Genomic DNA, 27,955 nt, shown 5'->3' on the forward strand with positions numbered 1-27,955 from the left:
GGGGCCGGGCCGGGGGGTAGGAGGAGCCGGGGCCGGATCGCGTCGGCGGCGGCTCCGGCGGAGCCCCCGAAGTTTTGGCTGCCCGCGGAGAGCGGCCCTTGTCCCGCCGCTTCCGGGCGGAGCGGCCCGGCGGGTGCCCGGGGGAAGGGGGCGGGCGGGAGCCGGCAGGCCCGGCCGCGATGAAGAAGCCGGACGGGAAGGTGGTGCTGCTGGGGGACATGAACGTGGGCAAGACGTCCCTGCTGCACCGCTACATGGAGAAGCGCTTCCAGGAGACGGTCAGCACCGTCGGCGGTGCCTTCTACCTGAAGCAGTGGGGGCCGTACAACATCTCCATCTGGGACACGGCAGGTGAGACCCGCGGTGCGGTGCAGGGCGGCCCGGAGGAGCGGGGGGTCTGGCCCTGCGGGCTCCCGCTGTTTCCCATCGGAAAGGACCTCCCAGAAACTTAGGGGGGGTGTTTGCCGGCCGGCCGCCCCTCTCCTCCCGGTGCGGAGAGAGTTGCGCTTGCCCCTCCGCCGTGTCGGGCGAGCGCTGCACGCCGGCACCGTCCGTGGTTTGGCCATTAGACGTGTGTTTTGCTGTTCTCTTAATTTTGGCTCCGTCCGAATGTAAGAGCTGATGATGGGAAAGGTTGCGGTCGGGTGACCTCGCTCCGGACAGCTTCGCTTTTCCGAGAACCGGAGTGCGGGAGATGGAGAGAGGTGAACCCCGCGCTGCTCCGGCCGGGGAGGCCGGGACCGGGAAATCCCCCGGCGTGCCTGGTGCTTAGCGCTCTATTTCGGTACTAAGGTAAAGTAAGTCGCGTAAAACAAATTATTTGGCAGTGGAACAAAGTCTGGAAAGAAACGTATTTTTGGTGGGCCAAAAGGGACCTTACAACTGCTAATCTCTGGTGGTTTTGGACCCGCTTTGCAAAATGTGGGTGTGCAGAGAAGACTGTCCTGCCAGTTTGCTTTCTTTCGCCTGAGTGGATGGCAACTGACTGCAAATCCAAAGCAGGAATTAGAGAGGTTGCAACTTCTGTTCATCACTTCCCGCTGCATGCTTTTAGATGTCCAATTGATATCAGCTGGTGTCAGACTCACGGCTCACAAACCGTTCAGACACGGCTCGTGGTTTCACTGCAGCAACAAAAGCCTGCACGTCAGGATTCGATGCGCAGAGAGCATGGGCTGCAGGCAGGTTTCTATCTGGGAATTCTCGGTGACAACCAATGATAGGACTAGGGGCAATGGATACAAAGTGGAACACAGGAGGTTCCACTTAAATATGAGAAGAAAGTTCTTCACAGTGAGGGTGCCAGAGCACTGGAACAGGCTGCCCAGGGAGGTTGTGGAGTCTCCTTCTCTGCAGACATTCAAAACCCGCCTGGACACCTTCCTGTGTAACCTCATCTAGGTGTTCCTGCTCCGGCAGGGGGATTGGACTAGATGATCTTTCGAGGTCCCTTCCAATCCCTAACATTCTGTGATTCTGGGATAGCAGCACCGGGTTGTCCACCCTGCTGTGTTGTGGCAGGCAGCACGTCTGGGATGCAGGAGGAAGCGTGGGTTGTGGTTTGGAGTCCTGGGGTGAAGGAGGTGGGAGGACATGGGCTGGAGAAGTGGCTTGTGGTCTTGGTCATATGAAGATTTCGCTCTTGGTTATTACATCAGGAAACTCTGGTCTGTCACGTAGAGGATGAGACTACCCTGAAAAATGAGGTGTATGAACATTCTTGCCTGTTAAGTAAATATCTTGTTCAGTATTTTTCTTGTCTTCACATTTGGCTGACTTCTGTTACAATTCGTTAGTGGCAATATGATGAATGCAGAGTATATTTTCTTGTGAAACCTGGGGAGTTACAGTATCATGCAATATTCCAGTTTCCTCTTGGTGACGTTTGGGAGGGAAGTTCATTTGCTGTGTCACTTCATGTCACAATCTGGTCCAAAATGGCTTTTCCTGTGTCACAAATTGAGAAGGAGAAAGTGGGGAATGAAACTGCTGAGAAGTTATGCAAAAACGCTTTTTGGAGCCGGGGAGGAGAAGTTTAAGAGCTTTTGCTTGTTGCATTTCTTAATCTATTACTATGATGAAAGCTCTTTACCAGTACCTCTGTTTTAAATACACTTTCTATGTCCTTTGCAATATTTTTTTAAAAAATCTACTTCAGTTTTAGAATTCATGTATTTTACTGTGGAGAGTATCCCGTGGGCAATTGCTGCTTGTTTCTAGTAAGCCAGACCCAATACCCACATGGGTGAATAGCAGTGGGCTTTATTTCAACAGAAGAGTTAACTTGGTGGGATTGTTCTTTGGCAATTTCCTTTACAACCTTCTGCCTTTTTTTTTTTTTTTTTTTTTAAATCATGTACTATAAAATAAGTCCCTCCCTGGCTTTGTCTTCTGATTTTAGAGCCCTTTTTTTCCAGTCATTTATTCTTATTGCATTATTTTATACAGTGTTGAGGATGCAGGTTCCAGCTCTGTGTGGCATGTGGAAGGCTCCAGAGGTGGTTCTCCGTGTTCCAGGTGAAGCACCCAGGCGATACCTGTAGCTTCACAGTAGAAGCTCCTAGTGCTTCAAGCAGTGGGACTGAAGGACTTCTATAGCAGGATTGCTGAAGCTGTATTTGCAGAGCGCCAGTTGAAAAGCGTCGTTGTGTTGTACTGAGGGTGGCATAGCACATCTTCCTCATTCTTCTCTGTTGCTGGAATTAGCATCGAGCCCTGCAATCCCAGGCAGGTACAGACTCTTGCACCATCTCCTTGTTGGCTTGTGCTCCTGCAGAACGATGGGAGCTGCCAAGACTGGGCTGGGCCACATTTGGGCCTGTGGGCTCTGGTTTATTAAGAGCTCTCATTAATCTTCTAAAAACCAGCAGCTCTCAGGGCACATATATGCTTTCTGACATCCTGATGAAGAAGGAAGGGACTCCCTGGATGCTGCAACTCTGATGTTAGGTAAACAAGTGGACTCAAAAGCCTGCGTTATTTACTTTTTTTTATTTTCCTTTTGTGTGGACACAGGGTGTCTGCAGCCCTTGGTGTGTGCTTCTTATCTCTCTGTGGTGTCACTGTCTTATCTCTACCAGGTGGGTACCAAGTAAGCTTTGAGTTTTTGTAGTAAGGAGGAGGTTAAAATTTAGCTCTTCTGTCTGTTTATTAACCTGACATTGCGTACTACTGAGTTCTCGTGAAGCAGTTACAGGGTCATCGAATACAGATACGTTGTGTATGTGTAGATGTACAGGGGAATCCAGAAAGAAAAGATCATCCAGGAGATGAAAAATTCTTCATCACAAGAGCATGACAAAAACACAGTTCAATGTTTGCACCCATATTAGCTACCTAAATACCGAGTGCCAGCTCAAGATGTCTGTCTTAATACCCCAGTAGTACTTTACACATGTACAATGTAGAAATATGGAAGACAAAGCCTAGAAAATGAGGGGATGCTTGGTAGTAACTACTACGCTAGTTCAGTACTCTAGTGAAATACTCAATTTTACAAGGTTAACGGGAATGCGCATTCTTTTTAATTTTCTTAGTTCATGTTATATTTAGTATGCAAATGTATTTTTATTTTTGTTGTTGCTTACCAGCATGATTTTGGGGACTCTTATCTCCATAGAAGTACCCAAATTTTGTTTTAAGTTCCGTTCGAATGGTTATTTGTTTTGCTGGTATGGATTAGGCAGTTGTCTGTAACAATGTAAACCTTGACACACTGAAGCTTTTTTCCTATAACACGGAATTTTGTTTTCACAAGATTAGACTTCAGTATATCTGCAGTAGCAGTGATGGTTCAAAAGTTAAGTATGTGTGGATATTAATAATACATCAGTTTAATTGCTGATCATCTGATTTAGTGAAAACGTGTGTCATTATTACTCATCGCTGTTGATCTTGTATTACTTCTCACTCTGTTATTCAGGAAAATCTCACATTTATTCGAGGAAGAGTTAAATTTGCTTGCCAAAGTGCTTAAAAAGTATTTTTCTGTGCTGTTGCCACTCAGTAAATCACAGAAGTGCACACTTGATCTGTTCTGCCATGTTAGGGCTGAAGTGCAGATCAGTTATTCTAGGGAGGCCTCTTCTTTTGGCTCTATATTCACACAGCTCCTTATCTTGGAAAAATCAGCTGCCTAGTCTAGTCTGAATCTTTCATATTCTTATCCACAAGTCTTGTAAAATGAGTGTGCAGAAGTTGTTAGACTTGATTATTTTTTATGTAAATGCTTACAGCAAACAGTTCAACATTTCCAGTTTTTCAGTCTGATAAGTACGAGAGAAGTTATTTGGAAATTGCATTCAACTCAAGGAAACATGCCGCAGATGGAAGAATACTTGGGAGAAGCATCATATGCTTGCCATGTTTTTATGCTCTTTTTTTTTTTCGTAGCCATCTGTTTTTCACTGTTTCTCTGTTGTCAGGGGCTTGTATAGATGGTCTTGTGCCTGACCCAGTGTGGCTGCTGTTGTATTCTTGGTGCAGAGAGTTCTTTATTTACTCCTTAGACTCCGATGCTACAAATTACATTTGCTTGTTTTCTGTTTGGGCCAGTTAATTCAAAGGAATTTTTAAAAATGCATGAACTATACGAAAAAGAGAGAAACCGTAAAATTCAACATATTTTGAAGGACTAGTCTGCTGGATGGAGGCCCAGTCTCTAAAGCATTTGTATGCATGCTTTGAGACCTTCATAGCAGTATATCCAAAATAGTATTTTTCTGAACCAAGGAAGGTAAGGAACAGCATGACCCAGGGCTTCACAGCCAGAAGAGCTTTCTCATGTGAAAGGATTGGAGGTTGGAGACTCACATGTTGAAGCTATATATATGTATATGTGTGTATATATTTATGTGTCTTCTAGGCAGTGCTGACAGCAACTGTGGAGTAAACCAAACCTCCTGCAGGGTGTTGGCGGCATGCAGCTCTGAGCTTGCACACAGCCATTTATCTCGGGTAGCGCAAACATGTCCTGAAGTTCTGCGGGTCTCAGTGCTGCTCCACCTTTAAGCCTGGAATACTTGTGGTGGCTGCAGCTAGCAGGGTGTTCAGGTATATTTTCTTACCCCTTGATATTTCAAGACAAAAAACTTGTTTGTATGTTAGATCTCTTTAAGTTGAGGGTTTTTTTCATCTGACAGATACATGGTGCCCCAGCAGTAAAGTCTCTTTATTAGTGGTCATGTCCCTTGTGTTGCTGGTTTAGTATCAGAGCAGCAAACTGGCAAGTTAATGACACGTATTTCATAAAGTTCACTTCATGATCCTGTAATTGCATTTTAAGAAAGAGGCTGGGTTTTGAACTTATCAACGGATAGTCATGCAGCATGATAATGGGGAAACATTAAGGTAACTGAGAAAGCAAACTTCCCTTCTTTTGCTTCCTCTCATCTTTAGCTAGCTGTCTGCATGTGAGAAATGATTTGACTATTCTGTGTATATTCAGCTATCAGTTAATATTTTTACACCCTCCCCCCCTTTATTTTGCACCTGCAGATTTTTTTTTTTTTTGGTGACTTTTCACTTGTCAGAGCTAGTAGGGACAAAGGAGACAAACGTAGTCTGGAAAAGGCTTTTCTGTGGCTTGGATCAACTGCGGTGTATCTGTGTAACGAATGTTGGCATCTCTTGTGACTGGTTTGCTGGCGTCTGCTGGATCGGTGCTGGTGTGCGCCTGTGAATTGCTCACAGTTTCTGATCTCTGACCGCTGGTGTTTCATGGGCAGCAGTGCCGGCAGCTGCCTGGGCTGAGCTTTCCTGGGCTAGGTGTGAGTGTGCAGCTGGTAAGAATTGTTAGGTTCCTCTCTCGCTTAGGCTTCAAGTCCCTCAACTTTTTTCAGTACTTATTTGTGTAGACGTATGCTTCCTTCTGCATGTTTTTCTCCTGGAAAGGGGGTGACGCAGCAAAGTTCTCAGGTAAAAGTCAGGATGTGGTGTGACTCAGTCCTTTGCAGTATGACATCAGCCCAGGTAGGCTGGTCGGCCAGCTACCCTGAGGGCAAAAGTCCCCCCCCCGCGCAGTGAGTAAGATACACATTGGCGGTAGGTAGGGAGGAAGCATGGTCCTCAGTCATGCTGAAACAGAACAGAGGAAGAGCAGGATTAAGCAGAGTGTTCTACCCACAAGTGAAGAATCATAGCAGAATATTGAACAGAGTAGCTACTATTTTTGACTTTTGGAAGTAGAGGATTACAACGGGAGAAAAGAAGCTACAGATGAGATGCTGAGGTAGGTTAGTCAAAGCCAAAGAGGGCTCTGAGGCATGTGCAAAAGCCTTTCTGAACCCGGTGGAATGGTGACAGAGTAGCAGTCGGGGCTGGGTGTTGCTGGATGTGTGATGACGTTACGTTTAATTGAGGAGGTCATTTGTTGGAAGGAGTTAGAGGATAGCACTCCAAAAAGCATCTTGGGCACCAGGGATCATTTAGTGAGGATGGCTGCTGGGCACGTACCTGTGTGCAGGAGGCTGGAACTTAACAAGATATGAGATGGAAATTATGGGGAATAAAATGCTTTAAATTTGTTGCCAGTGAGTCATGGGTTGGGAGTCAGTTGCTGCCAAAAGTCTTTGAGTTTTGCCTTTGGGAAAATTATCATGGAGAATAAGATGTTGGCCTCTGTGTATTAATTGTTTGTAATTGTTGCATGTGAAACAATGACAGCTGACGACCAGTGCCTCGTACATAAATAGGATGGCTTCCCTGGGATTTCTGTGCACAGTTGTAGTTCTCAGGTCTTGAAAAGGAAATCATAAGAGCAGAGGTTCAAAGGGACAGTATGGGTAAGCTGCTGAGAAAAACCTCTTGTGTATGTGGGGAAAAACCATGAAGAAAGTTCACTGTCAGCGAGTTCTTTATCTGAAGCAGGTTGAGAGGCAGGAACAAAGGCTTAGCTTTAGACTGTCCCTGGAAGCAGGATTTTATTTGTCGTGAAACAGTGCACTAGATGACTTTTTTCTGCAATGACTTTTTCCTGAAAAAAAGCAGAATAGCTTGGGAAGGGATTAAAACTATGAAAAAATAATGAATTTTCTGGAGAAAGTCCTGGAGGAAGTTGTATTTTCCATGTCCCACAACTTAAAAATACAATGATACATAAGTGAAGTCAAAGGTGGCACACTGATTCCTGCTGAAAGAAGGCGCTTTCATGTGCAAATGAAGTAAAAATATGGGAATACCTTGTGAGAGTGACTTATGAAAAATACACAAACATCAAAAAGAAATGGGAGACAAAACTAACCCAGTTTGTTTATTCAGCTAGGGCTAATTCACTTTATCAAAGGAGGAGTTTTGTTTCTAATGCGTAATTTTAGTACTGACTCTTGAGGAGGCAAGCGAATGGGGAGGGCAAGCCACTTGTTGGTCGCGAGTACTTGATGCAGGCCAAGATAAGTGTCGCGTATGACCCTCTTCAGTAACCTCTGTATTCCAACCCCCACGCTAAATCCCTGCTTTGCATGTGGTATTTAATATTAGTGTGCAAAGTGACTGTGCTGTTCCAGCCTCAGTGGGAAACTACTTGATGGTTCAGTGAGACTCTGTGGATAATAGCAGTGACCTGCGGCCTGTGCCTGGCTAAGCTGTCCTGCGTTGTGCCGTGGCACTGCGGCTTGACGAACGTCAGCAGCCTCGGAGTCCTCAGTAGCCTCTCAAATTCTATAACAAAAACGCTGGTTTTGTGTTCTAATTTTAGCCTGGAGTGAGGCCCAAGTTTTAGAGTCATACTGTAAAAGGGGGAAGAGAGGTTAATATCGGCCATTTTCAAGTGCATCTGAGTAGACGGTGGAAGGGAGAACAAGATTATGTTTGCCTAGTCTTTGGTCCATGGCTTGTGTTCTTGTTTTTCTGTGGAAGTTTTGCTTCTTGGCTTTGACTGATACAAATGAGTTTGTACAAATTCTTGAATTGATTGAACGACTCCATTTTAAACCCATGTTTTAAAGCCCCAGGTCCTCGGTAGGAGCGATTCTGATCATTTCATAATGGAGAGTTTGTACCTTTGGCATTGCATGCTTTCTTCCTTGCTTACTGAAGGAAGAAATATATTTTCCAGATACCTCTGTCAAAATTGACTTGACAGCTCAAAGGTTAGTTTAAGTGTTGACTGTCTGCTTTGTGACAATACTGAAAATGCATGAGAGAGGGAGGCATGTGCAAGAGAAATGGTTAGTTGAACAATGTAAATGCAGTGGCAAAGCTGCTGACAAAAATTGCAGACACATGGAAATTCAACTTCCTGGTGGATCAGGAGACGGTGGGAGAAATTGCAGAAAATTTCAGAAGGGTATCCAAGAACTGGATTATTCTCTTTGGTAAAACCAGTCTTCTGTAGGGTATGTGCAAAGGCTTAAATAAGAGTTTTGTGCAAGAAAGCAAGTTATTAATGCCCTGTTGCACTCTTCAGTTTGAGTTTAATATTTGTGAAAGGTTAAGCTTAAGAAACCACCACTCTTTCAGCAATTTGGGTGGGAGGAGGAAGACATTGGGTAAAAAAGTATCCCATCCAAACCCCGACTTTGCAGCTGGGTAAATAGCCTTGCACAGAAGAGCCAAAAGCTTCATTAGCTGTAAGATAAAGATGAATGTGTACAAAGTAAGTCACGTTGACCCAATTCTGGTTATATCTGGGATACCAGGCACATTCTGTAATGAGAAAACAAGTAGCTACTTAGAATTAGTACTGTATGTTTAGATGCCTGAACTTGGGCAGTCTGGGTTGACTGCAGTCAACCATGCAATGACCTTCTACTCTTTCCTTCAGAAACAAGGTGACAGCGGGTGCTTAAAATCAAAGTCTAGGGCAGGTAACAAGTTGTTAGCTGTCATGGTTTATCTGAGCACTCACGTATGGCGAGTACTTTTCTTGTTTCGTCTTGCATGTACATATGTATGGTGGTGCACAAGTGTCAAAGCCAGGGAGACTCGTAGCCAGCATCACAGTGGTTTGGGCTGCTCCTGGTGCTCAGGTGAGTTTAAGTATCTTTATTTCACACTGCAGTCACATCTTACACCATAGATGAGTTGTTTGCTTTAAGACAATTGCTGTCTTGTGTTGAAGCCGCTAGCCATGTGAGCTTCCAAGTGATTTTTCATGTGGCACTGTTTCACTAGCTGAACTGAAGGTGAACTTGGTAATGCCTTGCCTGAGTCACATTGTACTATTGCAAAATATCCAAACAAGTAACCTTTGTTTGGGTCTCCACCAAGAAAGACGCTGAGTCGGTGGTGGATACGTGTGGAGCCATTAAAAAATACGGAATAGAAAGAATCATGTTCTCCCTCAAGTCTGAATGATTTGCTTCCTTCCAGGTGAACACTGGGTAGAATATCCTGGGCTTTGATCACAAGGCATTGAACTTGTGAAAAATTCCTATTCCTGCACCTGTCCTATCGACTGTAAATCCATATGCAGTACCTGAGGAAATGCAAGCCTAGGAAATGAGATTTGAGCTTGGTGATTAAACTTCTTTTATGCAAGCAGTACTGCTGAGAGCAGAGGTGGTTAAAGGAAATGAAGGTTTTTGTTCATAATTTGAAAGAATTCTCAGCAAAAGCAATTTGACAGCCTTCACCACAGGAGATCCAGGATAACATCATTTTGGACAACCAACTCAATAAGCATACGTGATTTTTCTAATCTTACTAAACTACTTGGATGTGGAAAAAACCCAATCTATTCTAGAAGAGAACTTCTTAACGTCATTTTTAAAGGGAGATAGATCATCAAATGTGTTTGTGAATCTTCTGATGTATCTGTCCATCCCTTAGGAAGCTGACTAGAGTTGTAGTTGGCTTTGTGTGGGCCATCAAGGAGCCATTCATGGAAGAACTCTGCTGACAGTCTAAAGACTTGTGTGAGCTTGAATTTATTAGTGTTTTATAGATAAAGCAAGAAGAAGAAAATGGGATTGAGCTCTTGTCTTTTCACCAATTCCACTGGAGCAAAAATACATTTCAGCATTTCAGCCTAGTTTGTAGCGTGGTGGAAACTTCGTGTACGGACTCCAGGAGGAAACGCCTTTAAAACTTAAACAGGTTAGTGTCTTACTATGAATTAAAGCTGTTGTGCTTTCAGGTTGTTTCTGTTCTGCCCTTTCACAAATTCCCTTTTTTTTTTTTTTTTCCCCCCAATCATGAAAATAACTTGCCATATCCTGATCTACAGAGAATACCTTTTTTTTTTTCCCCTGGTCTACATGTTAATGAACTAAAGATTGGAATAATTTTGTTCAATAATCATTAAGCCTCTGATATAGATGCTTCTTCCTGTTCCCTCAGCCTCTCCTGTCCCCAGTTGATCCACTGATATTTTTTCAATTTGTTACATGTTTCAATATTCCTAACCACTGTTTTTGTACTTCAGGAAGTTCCTACTAAATATAGAGAAAAAATGTTGACCAGCCATCCATCTGGTCTTATATACTTAGTTTAAAAAAATAATGGTCTTCAGTAGCAGGATTTTTTTGGTTTACATTCTGCAGCTGATGACTACTTAGGAATTTTTAATCATGTGTAATATTACACTATAGATATTTAAATACTTGAGACTTTATTTTTCTCTTAATTATATAATTATCTGTAAAATGAAGAATGGCTTAGTAAGACCTTCAGGAAAATGTTCATCCTGTAAGAATATATTAACTAGAAACCCCAAAGAAACAGTCTGGGAGGTGAGGCAAGAGAAATTAATGTGTAATACCCTTCATGAAGAACATGAAGCAAAAGTTAGGTAGATGGAAATAGCCTTTAAAACAAACATCTAAATGCTGGTCATTGGCTGAGTAATAACTTCTCTACGTGGAGTGAACCAGCTTTGATTTCTGCTTAAGCTCACGTTCCCAGTGCACTCAATGACACCAGTATAAAACATACACGTGGGAAGTTGTGCCCTGGTTGCAATGACCTTTGGCTGAGCTCCTGCTCCCTGTTTCCCTTTCCCCAGGGCCTCTGGGCTGACCGACTTCCCTTTCTGGTTGTGCAGGTTACTTCAGTGATGGGATTAAAGCTTCACCCAGTTTAATGCCTTATGTTGTGAAAGTCTTCAGAAATTCGCTTTCTGCTCTTCCTAGTGGGGTCTGCTATCCAGATGTACAAATCTGTTGTTGCTCTCTTTTTAATTGCTGAGGTTAGAAATAAGGCTTTCAGTTATATTTTAGAGGTTTGTTTGATTATTAATTTGTTTCTGTTCTCTGACTGTCATTTGCGCGCTCTCTCTCAAAAAAAGAAAATCAAATACTTTGGTTCATTCAGAAAAGGCAGAAATGAGCAGAATCTGTAGCGGTTTCTAGTGAAAAAATGAATGACTTTAATGTACTTGAGCTGTCATCTTCCAGGCTTCATAAAAGGGATCATCAAATCTTGTGAGTTGCTGTGAGATTTAAGTGTTTTAAAACAAAACAAAAACCCACTGGTATAATGAGAGTGATATTTTTTTTCCCCTCCCTCCCCTGATATAGGCAGTTACTTATTTAAAAAGTGAATCTTTAATTTTGTGAAACTGAAAATGTCTCAATCTGCTTGGCTGCTCCAACTCCCACCAGTAGGATTACTTCTTATTTTTAGGAGGAGGAACAAACACTCCCATCAGACTGTCTTTAGGACATGAGCTTTCCCTCCCACAGCAGATAGCTGCATGTATCACGCTTGTACTGTTTCCCTTATCTCTTTCCTGTTTTAGCATTGTGTGCCCTTTCCACATTGTCCTGCTCAAGCCTTTTTTTACTTTGAGCCCTGGAAGCCCAGTGGAAGTGGAATAGTTGGTGTCTATCCTCTTTTGAGAGGCAGAGCACTTTGTGACCTAGAGATGCTGCCTTGTCGCCTTAATTATGAAAGAAAAGGACGTAATACTTGCAAATCTGTAGGCAGTTCCCTTTCGGTAAGTAGCTTCCCCTCGTGCCATGAACGGGGCAGACACTGGACAGTGGTAAGGTTGCTCTTTGTAGCTTGTTCTCTATAGAAAGTTCAGAACTGAATTGTTTACGGTTTTTAGTGGTACCCTCTTTGTGCCAGGTTGGAGAATGTTAAGGAGATGAGATTTATTTATTTATTTTACCATGCCTATTTTGTGGTTTCTGTTTCTTTAACCTTCAGATTAATGCCTCTAAATGATGAATACTAAATATGCTCTTAGGGGTGTAGGCAGAGAAGCCAGCAGTGGAATTAAAAGGGAGAGGTGGTGCTGGGAATGTAAAAGCCATGTGTTCATCTTAGCTGGTGCAAGTTCTGAAAACACAAGCCACACGTCCTGAGATTAAAATTTCCTGAACGAGGTGAACAAGTTTGTGTACGCTCCCGTAAAACCCCGGCAGCAGCTGTGTGTCTGGCATGGTCTCCCACTTTGGGTATCTGCTGAAGGCAGCTCACCCCATCACCAGAACTTCCTCCTGCTTTTGAGGAACCGCGACCATCCAGAGGTGAGCAGCGAAGACGACTTCAGCTGAATAGAAACTGGTGGTGGTTGGTAAAGAGTAGAAGTGCTTGTAATTTTCTTGAGCATAAATTATACGTGAATGAATTGCATATTGTTCTTAGTTGAGAACCTGCCTATAAATGTACTGATATTGGTGATATTGGAAAAAAAAAAAAAATCATAAAAATATCTCTCCATTGAGTGGGCCTAGATTTACGTCCCATGTTACTAATGTGAGTTTCACTTTAAAAAATAAGAAAGTAGATTTTTTTTTTTTTTCCTTCAGCTTGCAAGATCCGTGACCTTTACTTCTACCCACTTAGCAAGGTTCAAATATTTTTCAAATTGCTAGTGAAGGCTGGTTTAAAGTTAAACTCAGTGTTACAAGTCAGGAGCTAGCATATAGTTAGCTACTACAATTGAGTTCCATTTCAGCAGAAGATAGTTTAACCTTAAATAAGAGGCACTTGTCAAGTATCTGCTGGGGCAGACCATCCATGAGTGCCTGCTATTGATCTACAGGAAGCTATAACCATAGCTTCCTAAAGCGCTTCTGACAACTCTATTTTATTCATTATTCATTTCTCATTTTTGAAACATGTGACACAGAAGGTCACTTCTGACAAGACAACCTGCCAGCTCTCAAATTTTTTTTTTTTGGTGAAACCTGGTCTCTGTTTTTCGGAATATGAACTTTGTGATTTGTAGACTCTGTTTCCTATAGCTGGGAAGGGGTTTGAAGACTGACAGCCAGGAGGCAGAAATACATATGATGTGTTTGGGGTTAAAGTGGTAATATGGAAAGAGAACAATGTTTCTAATATATTAGACTGCTTAATTTTATTTATGGTTGGATATGAAAGTTCATCCAAAGAGGATCTGCAATCAGTAACAAGGAACTGTGTTTCTTCTCTAAAATGTCACTGTCCATAATTAAGATGTTTACTGAGTTCATGGTATTTCCTCGCTCAAAAAATGGCATGGTGTATTGTATTGATTGACTTGGTATGCAAGTAGTTACCTTTCTGCAAAAAAATGGTATGTATGTAGTTACCCTTCTGCAAAAAATCCTGCAGTAAATTTTGATTTTAAAAAAATGTAAAGAGATATCTGAGAGCAAAGTATCTAATGAGGAAGTTGGAAAAACCCAAGTAAATTTAAAATAGGAATAAAAATGAAGAAAAGCAGGAAGGATTTCTAATCTGTGAGGGAGCGGGCAGACGCTGACTTGCTAACTCTTCACTGAGAACTGGCAGGAACGCCTGAGGAGTGGTGGCATTTCAGAGTGCTTATTGCAATACATTTAGGAGGGCAATCTCAGTTAACCCTACTCATCTCTGGATTTAGTTGGTTTTCTGTTTGTTTTGGTGGTTTTTTTCTTTTAATCACACACCTGTATGAATGTTTGCTTGAGTAAGTTGGAAGCCAGGTTAACTTGCCAGTTCCTTTTTGACCAATACAAAACATCCAACGTGTGTGGAGTGACCTCCCAGCCCCGCAATGCCAGTCAAACTGTGCCAAAATACACCCGGCCGTGCATTCCTGCCTGAGTTGAGGACCTGCCTCTCAGTGTGGAGAGCAAACCTGCGGAGGGAGCGTGGGCTTTGAAGATCTCCTTTCGGTGTGACTCTGATGATAAGGACGTGGTAACCGTCTCTGCTTAGCAATTGCATAGAGAAGTGGGCTCAGCTGCAGTGCCTGCTGCCTGGTGGAAAAGGAATTGTAAATTTAAGGAAAAAGCATCACTTTTCAGGTACTGGAAAGAAAAAACAACTGCTTTTAGAGCTCATCCTGTATAAAATGAATTGCTTTTCTGTAGGAGGGACTTTTCTTGGAGGAGGTGGATTGGCATTCCAGTGGGCATTACAACCAAAAGTCGTCTTGCACAACCCAGAAGCGAGCGGCTTCTGCAGGTGAGGTTGTTCTGCAGACCCGTCCTGTAACCAGCCTCTTCGTTGCCCACTGCCGAGCAATATTTGACTGTCAAGCTCTGCTGCTGCAGTTAAGTGTTCAGTGCTATTGCTTCCCGCAGAACTCTGCCAAAGTAAACCCAAAGGATTTTCCACCCCCCCTAACTCCAATCATATCTTTCCTTAAGAAGGTCATCTGCCAAATGACTGGTTCTTTTTTAAGTAGCAGTTTAAAATTGTCTTTGAAAAATAAAGAATTTCACATCGATGCTTACATTTTACGTAGGTTAAAATTTCTAGATTCATCCTTCCACTCTTGCTCCCATTTTAGTACAGGCATACAAGAGCTTCATAAATTTAACTCTCAAGCACCCTGTCACCATCTCTTTTCAGTAGAGACGGTGTTGATGTGAGATCTCAGCTGGAGTTCTGGTGGAGCCTTCACTCTTGGACGGGATGATAACATTCCATAAATTTGGCGTGCCCCCACTTCTTTTGCCAGCCTTCAGTGTTTAAATAAAATGTCTTCCTGCAGCACTGTCAGGTTTCAGAGGGAAACAGATAAATACTGGTGTGATTTTTTTTCAGTTTGTGTTGCAGATGCACTGAAGATATGCTTGCTAGATGCTGGACTGGCAGGGCTAAGGTCAATTCTGTTCTTCTTTTACAAGGTGCTAGGCTTCCAGACAGCTGAAAAATATGTGATTGCTTGAAGCTTCTGGGGTTATTTCCTTCACTTAAAAATAAACAGTAGGTCAGGAGAGAGAAACAAAATGGATGGTTGGACAAAACTAAGTCTTATCTAGCTAAGTGAAAATGTTATTCAGGATTGTAGAGGTGTCAATGGGATCTTTAGTTGCACATAGTTTGTTGTGTATGTGGTGTTTTGTTGTTGTTGTGGGGGGTTTTTGCCTTTTTTTTTTTTTCCCCAGGTCTAGCCAAAGATTTTGTTGGAAAAGACATGCTAGTTAGTGTGGTTAGGGGCTTTTTTTCTATGTAATGCTTTGTGTTACTGGGCATAATACGATAAAATGTGAAACTTTGGATAGAAGGCATATTGCTGCAGTAAAATTCGTGTTTCTATGGGAACTTTGGTGTTGAAATTACAGTTTTGTGAACTTAAAATCTTGGGCTTTATTTTATTATTAAGTTCTGATTTATTCTTGCCAGCAAGAAAAAGAATTTTGAATTTATGCAAGAGAATGCATCTTGGGTACTCTTTTGTCCCCCAAAAGCTGAAGCTAGTTTATGGACTAAATCTTGTAGATAATAGGAATCTTCTCTGATAGTATTTCTTCTCCTTTACATAGGGGTTGTGCTAGCCCTTTGTCCAGTGAAGACATTGCTGGTTATAGGTACCGTGGATATGCATTTAGTCCAAAGACACTGAGTTTGTAAGTTTCTTCATAAAAAGATGATTGCGGCTAGAAATATGTGGACTAAACAAATGTGTAAGGCTGCAAATGAAGAGAGACTAGTGGTGTGGAGAGCTGGTAACAGGTTAAGCTCGATTCATTTGGGCAACAATTCGTGTTTTGCAAGGTCCATTGAGTTGGTAGTAGATGACAGATTGAGCTCTTAGTGCTACCTTGTGGTGTCCCAAAGCCTGTGAGCTGTTCTGAAAAGCATACTGTGTATTGAGAGGGATGAAAGTAGTGAAGAATTTCAGTAACATCATATTTTCAGTGAGACTCTTTTGCCTCTTTTACAGTCTTGGCTGTAGAATAATATGGAAAGGTTGGAGAAAAGAGCTACAAGGATGATTAATGGTTTAGAGTAATCTGCAAGAGGCAAAGAACCTGAATATGAATTTTTCTGGCCTAACAAGAAGAGGGTTAAGTCACACAGGAATACCTTTTAGAGGGGAGAGTGAGGTTGTGTGTGTTGGTGTTTGTGTTTTGGGTTGTGTGGTGGTGGTGTTGTGATTTGTTTGTTAGTTTTTGTTTGGTTTTTTTTTTTAAGTGTGTGTGGAAAGGGGTGTCTGGTAGATTTGTTGGTGGTGGTGGGTTTTTTTTAGCCGATACATAATGATGGTGGAAGTCTATAAAAATTCAGAGTCTGAAAGCTGAAATGCAGCACACTAATTTGTGAGAAAATAACTTCTTTTTCTTTGGTTGCTCTATAAAATCAGTCACAAGATGAGGGCTGAGTGAAATTCTATCATTTTATTGTGCAGGAAATCAGACTCAAATGAGGATTACACTTGATCTCTAGCCTTGCTTGGTGATTTTTTTTTTTTTTTTTTTTTTTTTCCTCTGCCATGTTAACTTGATCTCCTCCTTTCCTTGAGTGTGTCCAACAGATCTGTGTTTGGGAACTAGAAATGAAAAACTTCAGTGCCAGTTTCGGAGTGAAAATTGACAAATTCAGGCCTGGCTTAAAAAAATTCTGGGAATATTTAAACTAGTTCATGACTGAATAAAACAGGATTTGACAAGATGAAAGAGAGATGTTTATTAGAGTTGAGGTGTGGGCGAAAGGGTTTCATCTGCAGTAATGAGCTTTTTTGGATACCTCTGTGACTGGGCAGGCTCTGCAGGATGCAACAACGGGTTGATCAGCACCAGCATAAGCTGCGCGGCTTCTGCTTTTAGTTTACTTGCCTTTAGTAAGCAAACTTTTACTTAAAAGCACATTTCTCCATGAACTGTCACACTGTTCACTGTCAAAAAAACACAGCAAGTTTTCAGCCCTGTTTCAGCTGTGTGTTCTTTAAAGGTGTGCTGCAAGTTAAAGCTACATGTCTTTTGAGTCATTTCTTCAGCATGTGAGAAAACTATTGTGACTAGACGTCTGTTTTGGAGCTTCTACCAGCACATGCCTAGAAAGATAACGTTTTTGAAGGATATGAAATAAAACTAACCCTGTAGCAAAAATTCCCGTCATTTTCTCTTTTGCCACTTCTATTGAACGGGGTTTTGTGTATGCCTTTTTGCTGCAGAAAAACGTATTGCAACAAGCTGTTGTCTTCAGATAAAACTCAGATGATCCTGTAGATATTAATCATGTCTTACAGAGCTTGGCATGTGACATTATTCTTGCATAACTTCTCAGCCTGCTATTTGTCTTAACAATAAAAGGCCCGTTTGACTGAACTTCTTTGGAAGAATTGTTTTATGTGAATCGTGCCAGAGTCTCACTTCTGGAATGATAATTGAATTGGTGCTCTAATAGCGATTAAGGAGTGGGTTGAAAGGGCTTGACCTATTGGTATAATTCAAGTTTGAGGAGGGGAAGCTGTTCTGGGAAAGGACAGGGGTGTGAGGGGGGTTGTTCTCCAGCCCGTCAGGGCTGTCTTGAACGGGTTGTGCTATAATTGCTCTGGGTGTATACAGCAAAAAACTGAAGAAGGAAACGCAGCCAAAATATGAGAGCTTTTTACTGATTTTAAAACCATAAAAGGAGAAGCAAATTAATAATAGTTGCCACTATCATTTCTTTTGGCTGGCTGTTAAGGTGTCTTTCCTTTTGAAAAGACTGTAAACTAGGCATAAGCTTGAATCTGTAAAGAGAGCATTACTTTAGTGAAGTTATTAATCCTTTTAAGGGAAGGCTTATCTTTCAGAAGTAGGTGAAGTGGCTAGAATTTTAGGGCAAAATCTTTTACGTACTTCATATTCATTGGTGCCTGCTGAAACATGTCCTGCAAACCTTATTTATGGCATGCCTGTTATTTTTAGTTTAGTTATTATAGTTAAACGGGAAGGGAAAAAATAGGCTAAAATAAATCTGGATATAGCTCTTTTTTTTGTTACATGTATTAGTATTCTTAGATAGAGAGTGTAGTTGAATTTCCATTTGCGGTAAGTAAATGCTTCCTTTTTCTTCGTGCTTTCTAGTGATTCTTTTTGTTTGTAAAGATTCCAAACTTTCCCAGCCATACTAGCGCTGATTACAACTCAAAAAATTGAATTTGTATGCTACCTTTGTATTAGAACAAGCAAAAAGAGCAAGACCTCATACAGGATACAGGCTGTGGTGTTTGGCTTTTTTTCTGTGTAGTTTGCCTGCACCCTCTTTAAAATTTATTACTTTTCCATATTTGTGCGGCTTTCCATATGTCTCTCTCTTTTCATTAAAAAAAAAAAAAAGTAGTAGGGGGTAGAAATACAAGACTTGTAGTTTTAGTGCCCTTAACTAAAGCAGGGGAAGTAAGAGTTGCTTTACTTAAGGCACACTGGTAGTTGCTGGTGTGGACTTCCAGGGTGTCCTTCCAGGGTGTAGTCGTCTTCTATTGGCAGAATGTTAATAGCTAATTTAGATGCCCAAAAGGATGTTGGATTTGTTATGTAAAGGAATGAAAATAAAGGATGAGTTTTATTTTTTTTCCCTGGAATATTACGTTGGAGGCAGAATCCCCAGTAATAGGCCTTGATGCTTGGTAATGCCAATCATCTCATCCTGTTTTTCCTGAACACTATTGCAGCTTGTCCTCTTATTCTGTGGAGAGTGCATTAATATTTTTCAAATATTCCTGGATAAGTTTGCAAGAGACAAGTGGTTATTCTCCAAAGATAAAAGATAAGATTTATACTCTTGTTTAGAATTGTGTTTAAGAATTAACCCTTCAAATGGCCCTTCAGTTATTCATCGCTGTGTAATTTTCCTCATTTTTTATTGCTATCAAAATTTAGGTTACCTCATAACACAGTTTACATATATTTTGGGGTATGTTTTATCCCAGACACTGCTGGATCACCGATGGTGGTTTAGTAGACTTCTAAAAAATAAAGTAACGATATTAAAGAGATTTTAAAAGTTATTTTATTTACACAGAAGGGTGCAGCTTAATCTCTCAGGATAAAAGCCATACTGTGGTATCATAGTTCATAAATTTGGGATTATAGTGCCAAGGCATTTCCTGTTTCATCAAAACCTTTCTCTGCCTCCACTTAGATCACTAGTTGGATTTTCTCAAGTAACTTATTGGACTGTTCAGACAAAATCAGATCTATGAAATGGAATATTTTAATATTTTGTAGAATTCTATTCTATACCAATAGATTGTATAAGATTTTTGTATGTGAATTCAGTGGGGGCTAGATTATAGTGGCATAATGTATCGCCACTTCCAGATCAGGAAAATGTTACATTCCTCCTGTATAACAGCGCACTGAAATCTTGAGAACTGCCTTTTATTCAGTTGTCATGGAGTTAAATGTACTAGGAAGCATCTTCTGCTTCACTGTTAATGGTTCATGAGGATTTCTCATCTATGGCAGAGAGTATGAATACGTTGTTGGTCCCTTTGAATCTGTGACTTGCCTTCATTTGAATATTTTGATTTTTTTATTATTTTTTTTTTTTAATGGGAAGATATTTTTAGCACTTGAAAGAAATGTCCTGACTACATTTGCCATCCTGAACGCCAGCCTCTAGGGGAGGACGAGAAGAGCTCACGCAGTATATTTCCTTTATCTGTATAAAAGCAGCAGTATAAATACCTAAATGCTGCAGGCTTGGAACTTAGTAACTTTGGACATTGGTTTGTGAATAACATCTATGATGCAGAGTGTGTGTTTGTGTTGGTGAGAAGGAACCATAAGTACAACATGATATGATGGTGCTTTTATGTGGTTTTATGTTTTAAATTGGCGTGAAAAGAAAAATGATCTAGAGACTGAAGTGTTATTTCTATTTATTGTAAAAGTGGTTTTGAATAACCCCCGTTTTCTAAGACCAGATCTGAGGGGATTTAAGTAATTCATAGATAATGATTATGCAGTGGGTAAGTTCTAGACTTTCTAGCCATGGATTTTTGTGTCAAAAATGAAGCTTTTGTTAGTGGGGGAGTGATATTTCTAGTATGATAATTAAAGCTGACTGGAGGACAGGGCTCAGTGTCATCATGATTTCTGGTCTTGCCTGAGAGAGAAGTGAATGAAGCTCCTGTTCACAGGGCTTTCTTGCTCACACCAAACTGCAGTTTTGCAGAAGGAGCTTCGCAAGCCCGAACCGATTCACATTTGTAGAGTGGGGACGTTTGTGGGGCCTTGGGAATTTCAGATTCCTGCAGATCTCAAAGTATCTGTTCATTAAGACAAAAATACATAGATTTAAGGGAAGATATGGTCTTTTTTGCCATTTGAAATCTTTTATGATGAGATAGAGATATTTGACTTAGCAATTGAGAGTAAGTTGCATTTAGAAATGGAGTAAGCTTGTCCCAGTCATATATTACATTGAGCCCACTTTCTTGACTGACTGTCTTTGACGGTTTTTCTTTGGAGAGCTGTATTAAAGAATCTTCCTTTGTTCATTGTTCCCTTAACCCATGTGGCTGTTATTTTCTTCTTCCATGTGTAGCTCTTTCTACTTTAAAACATGAAAGTGAAGCCCTTTGGGTATTAAGATAAGTACTTTCCTATGTTTATATTATGTTCTGCTTTGGCCCAGATATCCATATCTAATTTTAATAACTTAAACAGAAGCTCCTGAAATAGGGCACAGTTCATGCCTCAAATGTTGATTCATATCTAAGTAATGAGTATAAACAAAATAAATGTCATCTTGATTTTTAGTAGACCTAGAGCTCTGACACATTCTGAAACTTCAATATACACAAGTATATTCTATAATGTAGCATTGCGTATATATAATACTAGGTGAAGGTGGAACTTAAATGACTTTTCTAGTTGCTCAACCGTAGTTGTTTTGGTGATTAGGTTGGGTTTTTTTGGGGGGGGGGGTGGGTCGTGGTGATGTGTGTGTGGTGTGTTTTGTTGGGGGGCCTGTGTGTTTTGTTCTGTCTTCTCCAGAGACTTTTACTCTGTGGGGAATTTAGTCCTGGAAGAAAACCAAATGCTGACATTTTTTGAATGGATCGGGAAATCACGTATTCAGATAGCTCCTGGATATGCAAAAATTGAGCTCTCCAGTGCTTTCTGACTCATTTGTTGCCACTAATTCCTACTTACGTCCTCCATGCTAATCCTTTGGGATGGAGAGCTTTATTTTTATCCTCAAGTAACCACAGGCGTAGTCCGGTTCTTAATAAAGCTCCTTACTTCAAGGGAAATGTGATAAAGCCACCCAGAAGAAATAAATATCAATCTTGCACAAGGTAATGAAGTCTGACTTCATCGGTGTCAAAACTTTACAGCCTGACTCACATGTGGGCAGGGGAATTTTCTTGAAACCTTCAGGGACCTTTATTGTTTGTTCTTTGATAATATATATCTCAGTATACGTGCACAAACAGAAATCTCAGTTCTTAGCAGAATTGTTTTTCCTAATGTCCTTTAAAGGGTCACAACTTTACTGCTTTGTCTGCAAACAGAAGGAAATGCTATTCCTTAAAAAGGAGCTTCTTTGTCTGCTCTTGCGATCACGCGGGTGTTCCCGCTGAGGTAACTCAACAGCATCAAGGTCACCCTTTGAACCTTCATCCACTGCGGCTGAATCCTCAGCTCTCATTTCTTTCTAATACCGATTTCTGTGCTGTGTCGTGGGTGTCACACTTTCTCTTTTCTTTCCTGTTTTGGCTGTTTCCTTAGGGCACAACTCCTTGGCCCTCTTTGTGTACGCTCAAGTTCAGACTCTCTTATAGAGGAGAAAGACAATTAGAAAGGCAAAGCCTAGCTCAAGGGTGTCAGACACGTTTTCAGCAGGGGCCACGCCAGCCTCACGGTTGCCTTCAAAGGGCTGAATGTAATTTTAGGACTGTGTAAGTGTAACTACTCTTGTATACAGGCCTGTATACATGTATACAGGCCTAAAATCACGTTTGGTGCTCTGAAGGCAACCGTGAGGCTGATGTGGCCCCTGCTGAAAATGAGTTTGACACCCCTGGCCTAACTGATACCTTGTGTTTCTGGTAATTCCTCTCTACTGTTCAGATTACAATCCTGCTTAAATTACAGTGAAAATCCTTGGAAGATACCTGGTTTATGGACTGAGAACTTTCTGGACAGTTTTGCACTCTTGTTCATTTTGATGCAATGTTAGTGTGCTGTTGTTCACCTTCATATACTTTTCCATACTACATATTTACTTTAGGAACTTGGAATTTAGGACTCTGTTCAGACTGCGATATCCAAGTAACGATGGTACTTTTCCCCAGTACTTTCTGGAAGACCTTTTTAGCTTTTTAGTATTTGTGGTGTTTTATTCCCTCAAGACTTTAAAGTAACAGTTTGGTTTTGCCTTGTCGTGTGTGCTCAACACTGAGAGATTTAAAACTTGTTCTTCTTGTCAAGGATTTCTTGAAAGAGTGTGTGTGTGGGAAGTTATGCTGCTTAAGAAGTTGTGGTGAAAACCTTTGAAGAGGTGGTAGGGAAGGACCATTCAAACCTGGCTGGAGGAAATCTTTTGCCCTCCTCAACATCAGCAGCAACTTCACAGGCTGCTTTGGACACCACCCCTGGGGATGGCGGGCAGGAGGATGGCTCCAAGGAGGAGACCGGGGCACTGCTGTGGTCAGTGGATCCCTCAGCTGGGAGCTGGGAAGGGAAGGGGATGCTCGGTCAGACTCTGGTCCCATCTGGAGAAAGAGTTCACGTGGGGCTGCTGCCTTCCCGCTGAGAGGTCGGGGTGTTGTAGGAGGCTGGCTAGACCAAAGCTTAGGCCTTAAGTTCAAGTCTCAGCACACTTTAAAGTTAGCCTCGCTTATTTATCAGGCTGGCCTCTTGCAAGATCTGCTTTTCCCTTCTGTCTCCCTTGGGTTTCTTGTGAACTTGATGGTACTGAGGTCCGTTTGGCTCAAAATTCTTTGATTTGTTTATAACCATCACAGGACTTTGAAAATGCTTGGTGGCTGTGCTGCTCCTGAGTGGGTAAAGTCTCCAACAGCACTTCTTCTACTTGCTGGAAGAGCATCTGAAAAGTTAATGGTGCTGCAAGTAGTGATATGACTGTAGGGTTGTTGAACTGCTGTAAATATGCAAAATATAATGATGAAAAGAAAAATGGAAATTAGTTTTTGGTTATGGGTTGGACTAGATGATCTCCAGAGGTCCCTTCCAACCCCAACCATTCTGTGATTCTGTTGCTTGGCTCTAAGAAATTTCCCTGATGTTGTGCCTTTGTGGTTGGTTTGGTTTTTTTTTCCTTGCAATTCCTTTGCTTGCAAATTATTTGACCATTCTGCCACTCTTCCCTGTTAGCTTAATTTTTGAAATGCTAAAATTGTTTCATTCTTGGATTCAGGGTTTACTGTTTAATTTGGCTAATGGTTTAAAAAGGTACATGGTTGTAGTGGGACCAGATGGGTCCAGAGAAAGAAATAAAGGGCCATAAGAAGAGTGTGACTGTTTTAATAAGTTATTCACTGTAATGTCTGATACTATTTTGCCTGACACCTTGAGGACAGATAAGATCTTAGTTTAAATACTTTGTGTAGTTTTGGGGGATTTCCACATCTAGGGTTGTTCCAGCCCTTAAGGGCCAGAAGCGGTCTGTACAAGGAAACTGTGCTGCAAAAATAAATTAAGCATTTTTTCTGCATGTAGATTGTGTTATATGGGCAAGAGAGACTATCCGTAATTCCTCTGGCATAATTAATCCCTTATGCAAGGTAAATTCTTCTTACTGCCTTTTTCTCCTTTCAACAATATATTATTTGTAGAAGTAGCCAGTTGGTAATTGGAATGTAAAAATGTCATGGTTTATATTATGCTGTGCAAGATTAGATTAGCATACAAATTCCATAAAACAAGTAATAGTATTGTTCTAGTACTCAGTTGCTGTAGTGTATGATTTTGCGGGCTGGATTTTATGGCTCAGGCATGTGAAGTGGGAGAACGGGGGAGGATATGTGTTCCATTGTGGTTTCCAGAACGCAGTGTAATCAGCATTCGGATGGAAACAAAGTAGGTCACAGCACAAACTTGTACTGAAAAATCTGAGACTTTTAAAAACTCGCAGTGCAACTGAAAGCCCAACTTGGAACATAAGATTGGAGAAAAGAGTATCAAAGCACTGACCTCCTCATTCCCCTGCACCCTAATCTCCCTTGCCCTTAGCCAGCGTACATCAACAAGGGCATACACTGGGTTTTTTTTCTCTCCTTTTTTCTACCTTCAGATCACTGCTTTAAAGAATTTCTTTCACTGGAGGAAAACAAATCGGAGGTTATACAACATTGCACAGAAGCAATTCTCCATAAGCTTTGCCTAAAACTTTTTCAACTCCATTCATTGAACTTGCAACCTCTGTTGCACAGCCCTTACCACCTATTATTCACTGTGTAGGAAAGTACTTAAACAACACACAGGATTTTTCCATGTGAAATCCTAATTTTCCTTGTTATGAGAAAGAGTAAACAGTTGTTCCTGGGTTACTTTCTCAGTACGAGGCCTGAATTTATAAACATCTGTTTATATCCTTTTTTTTCAATCATTCACCAGCTTGAGAGATCCCCCAGTTTTTCCTCATGCAAAAGTTTTGCATACTTCTGAGCATCCTCACCAGCTTCCTTCAGACCTCTTTATCGTGTATTCTGCACCTTTTAAAATCTCTTTCTCTGGCAGTTCCAGGAATGTCACTCACTGTGAAAGGTTTGGTGAACTTTGGATAACATGTTCTGGCTTGGTGTTTTCCAGTTTTGTTTTGCTGATAACAATGAACACTGTGTCTCTCGTCTGGCCACCATGGAGCAGTGTCCTGAAGTTTGTCAAAAGACATACTACAGTGACTCAAAGATCTATTTTAAGTTCTTTTCCTGACTGGAGATAGACTCTAAGTTACTTGCACACTGTGCATGTTCATGTGCAGGTGTCTTCTCCCAGTATACACTGACAGGTATTTTTCAGCATGCATTTCTTCTGCTTTTCCTATTCCATAGTCACTTACAAGGATTTCACAATGCTGTAACTCATGGTGACCAGTAGCTTTGTGCAGAAAATTAATGTAACCAGATCACTTCCAGATTTTCTGTAAATGGAGGCTCTGTGCAAAGAGACTGTATGAACAGGGTTGATAAATGATGATGATTCTTGAATGTTCAGAAGAGCATAGATGGCTTTTTTAAATCTTTTTTTTTCCTTGTTCATTCACACTTCTGTAGTGACCTAAGCCTGATTCTGGCTGGTTGAAATCTACTGTGTTTTATCTTTTTCCTGATCGGGTTTTGAGGAGTAAAGTGAACATGCTCCAGCAAATTCTATACATAGAAGATATTTGAGGAAAGTTGCAGTTCTTGGTAGGAAAGGAAAACACTGTTTGTCCATCTTCTGCCTATTTTCCTTTAGTCTCTTTGCAACTTTTGATTCCCAAAACTTAAAGAACAGTCAGTTTTGTCTTCCAAGAAGCGGATTTGAAGGAGACTGTCAAGGCTTAGCTGGAAGTGCTGGGAGATCCTCACTTAATTATGAGGAGGAAGAAATGGTCTGTTATTAACTGTTGGCTTTTGAGTGCTGGTCAGGGCAACTTAAAAGATAAATTACTGTTAAAATGTAGTTCGGTTTCTCTACATTGTGTGCGTTTAATACTCTAAAATAAGTGTGAGTCCTTGTGGTGGGACAGATGCACATCAATACGGGCTTATATACAACAGCATTAAAGACAACAAGTCTCTTCCTGTAGAGCAAATGTACCTGGGAACTGTGGGCATGTAGCATAGGACTAAATTGCTTACAAAATCCTTCAAAACCCAGGAAGAAGTGGATTACTGACTTGGATCTGGATTTCTGAACTGGAAATACTTGAAAGTGTGTACTGAATTTGTAGGAGTAGTAAGTTCTAGTGGAATTTGAAATTATTTTTTGTTTATAAATGGTTAAATAGATGGAATGGGCCATCTGTGGATGCAAGCAGTGCAGCTGTTAATGTGGCATAAATAAACTAGTATGCAATTTAATTTAAAAAACACCTTTTTTTTTTTTTTTTTTTTTTTCTTTCTTTCTGCAACTGTGAATTCTGTGTCACACTTACTCGTCTTAGGTCGAGGGAGGTTCTCCTCCCCCTCTACTCTGCTCTGGTGAGACCTCATCTGGAATATTGTGTCCAGTTCTGGGCCCCTCAGTTCAAGAAGGACAGGGAACTGCTGGAGAGAGTCCAGCGCAGGGCCACAAAGATGATGAAGGGAGTGGGGCATCTCCCTTATGAGGAAAGGCTGAGGGAGCTGGGGCTCTTTAGCTTGGAGAAGAGGAGACTGAGGGGTGACCTCATCAATGTTTATAAATATGTAAAGGGTGAGTGTCATGAGGATGGAGCCAGGCTCTTCTCGGTGACAACCAATGATAGGACAAGGTGCAACGGGTACAAACTGGAACACAGGAGGTTCCACTTAAATATGAGAAGAACCTTCTTCATGGTGAGGGTGCCAGAGCACTGGAACAGGCTGCCCAGGGAGGTTGTGGAGTCTCCTTCTCTGGAGACATTCAAAACCCGCCTGGACACCTTCCTGTGTAACCTCATCTGGGTGTTCCTGCTCTAGTGAGGGGATTGGACTAGATGATCTTTTGAGGTCCCTTCCAATCCGTAACATTCTGTGATTCTGTGTGATTCTGTCTGTACAGATTCCCTGCTCTGACACTGAGCAAGCAGTGAGCTGAGCTGGTCTGTGGCACTGTTACACTCTTACGGAAAAGCAGAAGGAAAAAAACCCCTGAAAATGCTACAAATACCGCATTTTTACCTTCATTGCTCCACGCAAACTTGTGAAATTCCTTAAGCTCTTTTAGTCAGTGAATAATATAGCTTCCAGCAGCACACTAACTTTTTGTTGTGTTTAAACCTTTGCCAGGACGGGAGCAGTTTCATGGCCTGGGGTCGATGTACTGCAGAGGAGCAGCGGCTGTGATCCTCACGTATGATGTGAACAGCCTCCAAAGCCTGACGGAGCTGGAAGAAAGATTCTTGGCGCTGACGGACAGTGCGAGCACCGACTGCATTTTTGCTATTGTGGGAAATAAAGTTGACCTCACCGATGACTGTGCTTTGCCACCGGATGAAAATAGACCCGAGAAGCCTGTTGCCAGCTGTGGCTCAAAGGTGCGAAAACAAGTCTGTGTAGAGGATGCGATCGCGCTCTATAAAAAGATCCTGAAATACAAAATGCTAGATGAGAAGGATGTTCCGGCAGCTGAGAAAATGTGCTTTGAGACCAGTGCAAAAACAGGATACAAGGTGGATTACCTCTTTGAAACTGTGTTTGACATGGTAGTGCCAATAATCATACGGCAGAAAGCTGAGGGGCCACCACAAACTGTAGACATTACTGACTACAAGCCAGCAAAAAGGACAAAATCTGGTTGTTGTGCCTGAATCATTTACATAACATAAAAAACCTGAGGAATAAGAAGCGCTTGCAGTTAATGAAAAAGGAAAAGTCAAAAAATAAATAGATTAAATGGTGTATGTGGTGAAAAAACAAATCTTCTGAATGTTAAGGGTTTCTGGAAAACTGTGTATGAAAATGGGAATGTGAGCGAAATTATGGAGTTAGACTTGCCAGTTTCCGAGGGCTCTAAAGACAAATGGTGTGTTAGTACAATTGGTAGTGACAATCATTTGGATGGCTTTGAAGGAGTCTGATTTTTTTAATGACTCGCTATTTCATGTTGCATGTAAATGACCTATTTGTGTACTCTCGACAGCTTTCACATTATCATCTTTCCCCTTGTGATTCTAACTTTGGAAGACTGAACACACGGTACTTTTTTATTATTAAAAAAAATGTCAGGTATAATTTATA

General features: G+C 41.4%; 1 protein-coding gene across 1 annotated transcript; it reads left to right on the forward strand.

Moving 5' to 3' along the window:
* The first annotated feature begins 24 nt into the window (after positions 1-24).
* RAB20 (RAB20, member RAS oncogene family) lies at positions 25-27,955 on the forward strand. Its single transcript, XM_065655303.1, has 2 exons — positions 25-351; positions 27,005-27,955. Exons 1-2 carry the CDS (start codon positions 180-182, stop codon positions 27,523-27,525), a joined length of 693 nt encoding a protein of 230 aa, XP_065511375.1. The 5' UTR covers positions 25-179; the 3' UTR covers positions 27,526-27,955.

Source organism: Caloenas nicobarica, chromosome 1 (genome assembly GCF_036013445.1).
Source record: "Caloenas nicobarica isolate bCalNic1 chromosome 1, bCalNic1.hap1, whole genome shotgun sequence".
NCBI classification, from domain to species: domain Eukaryota; kingdom Metazoa; phylum Chordata; class Aves; order Columbiformes; family Columbidae; genus Caloenas; species Caloenas nicobarica.

Bases quoted from the DNA above. Each gene is read 5' to 3' on its own strand.
- RAB20 (XM_065655303.1), top strand. From the start codon at position 180: ATGAAGAAGCCGGACGGGAAGGTGGTGCTGCTGGGGGACATGAACGTG. The intron at 352-27,004 runs GTGAGACCCGCG...AACCTTTGCCAG, and splicing joins CTCCATCTGGGACACGGCAG to GACGGGAGCAGTTTCATGGC.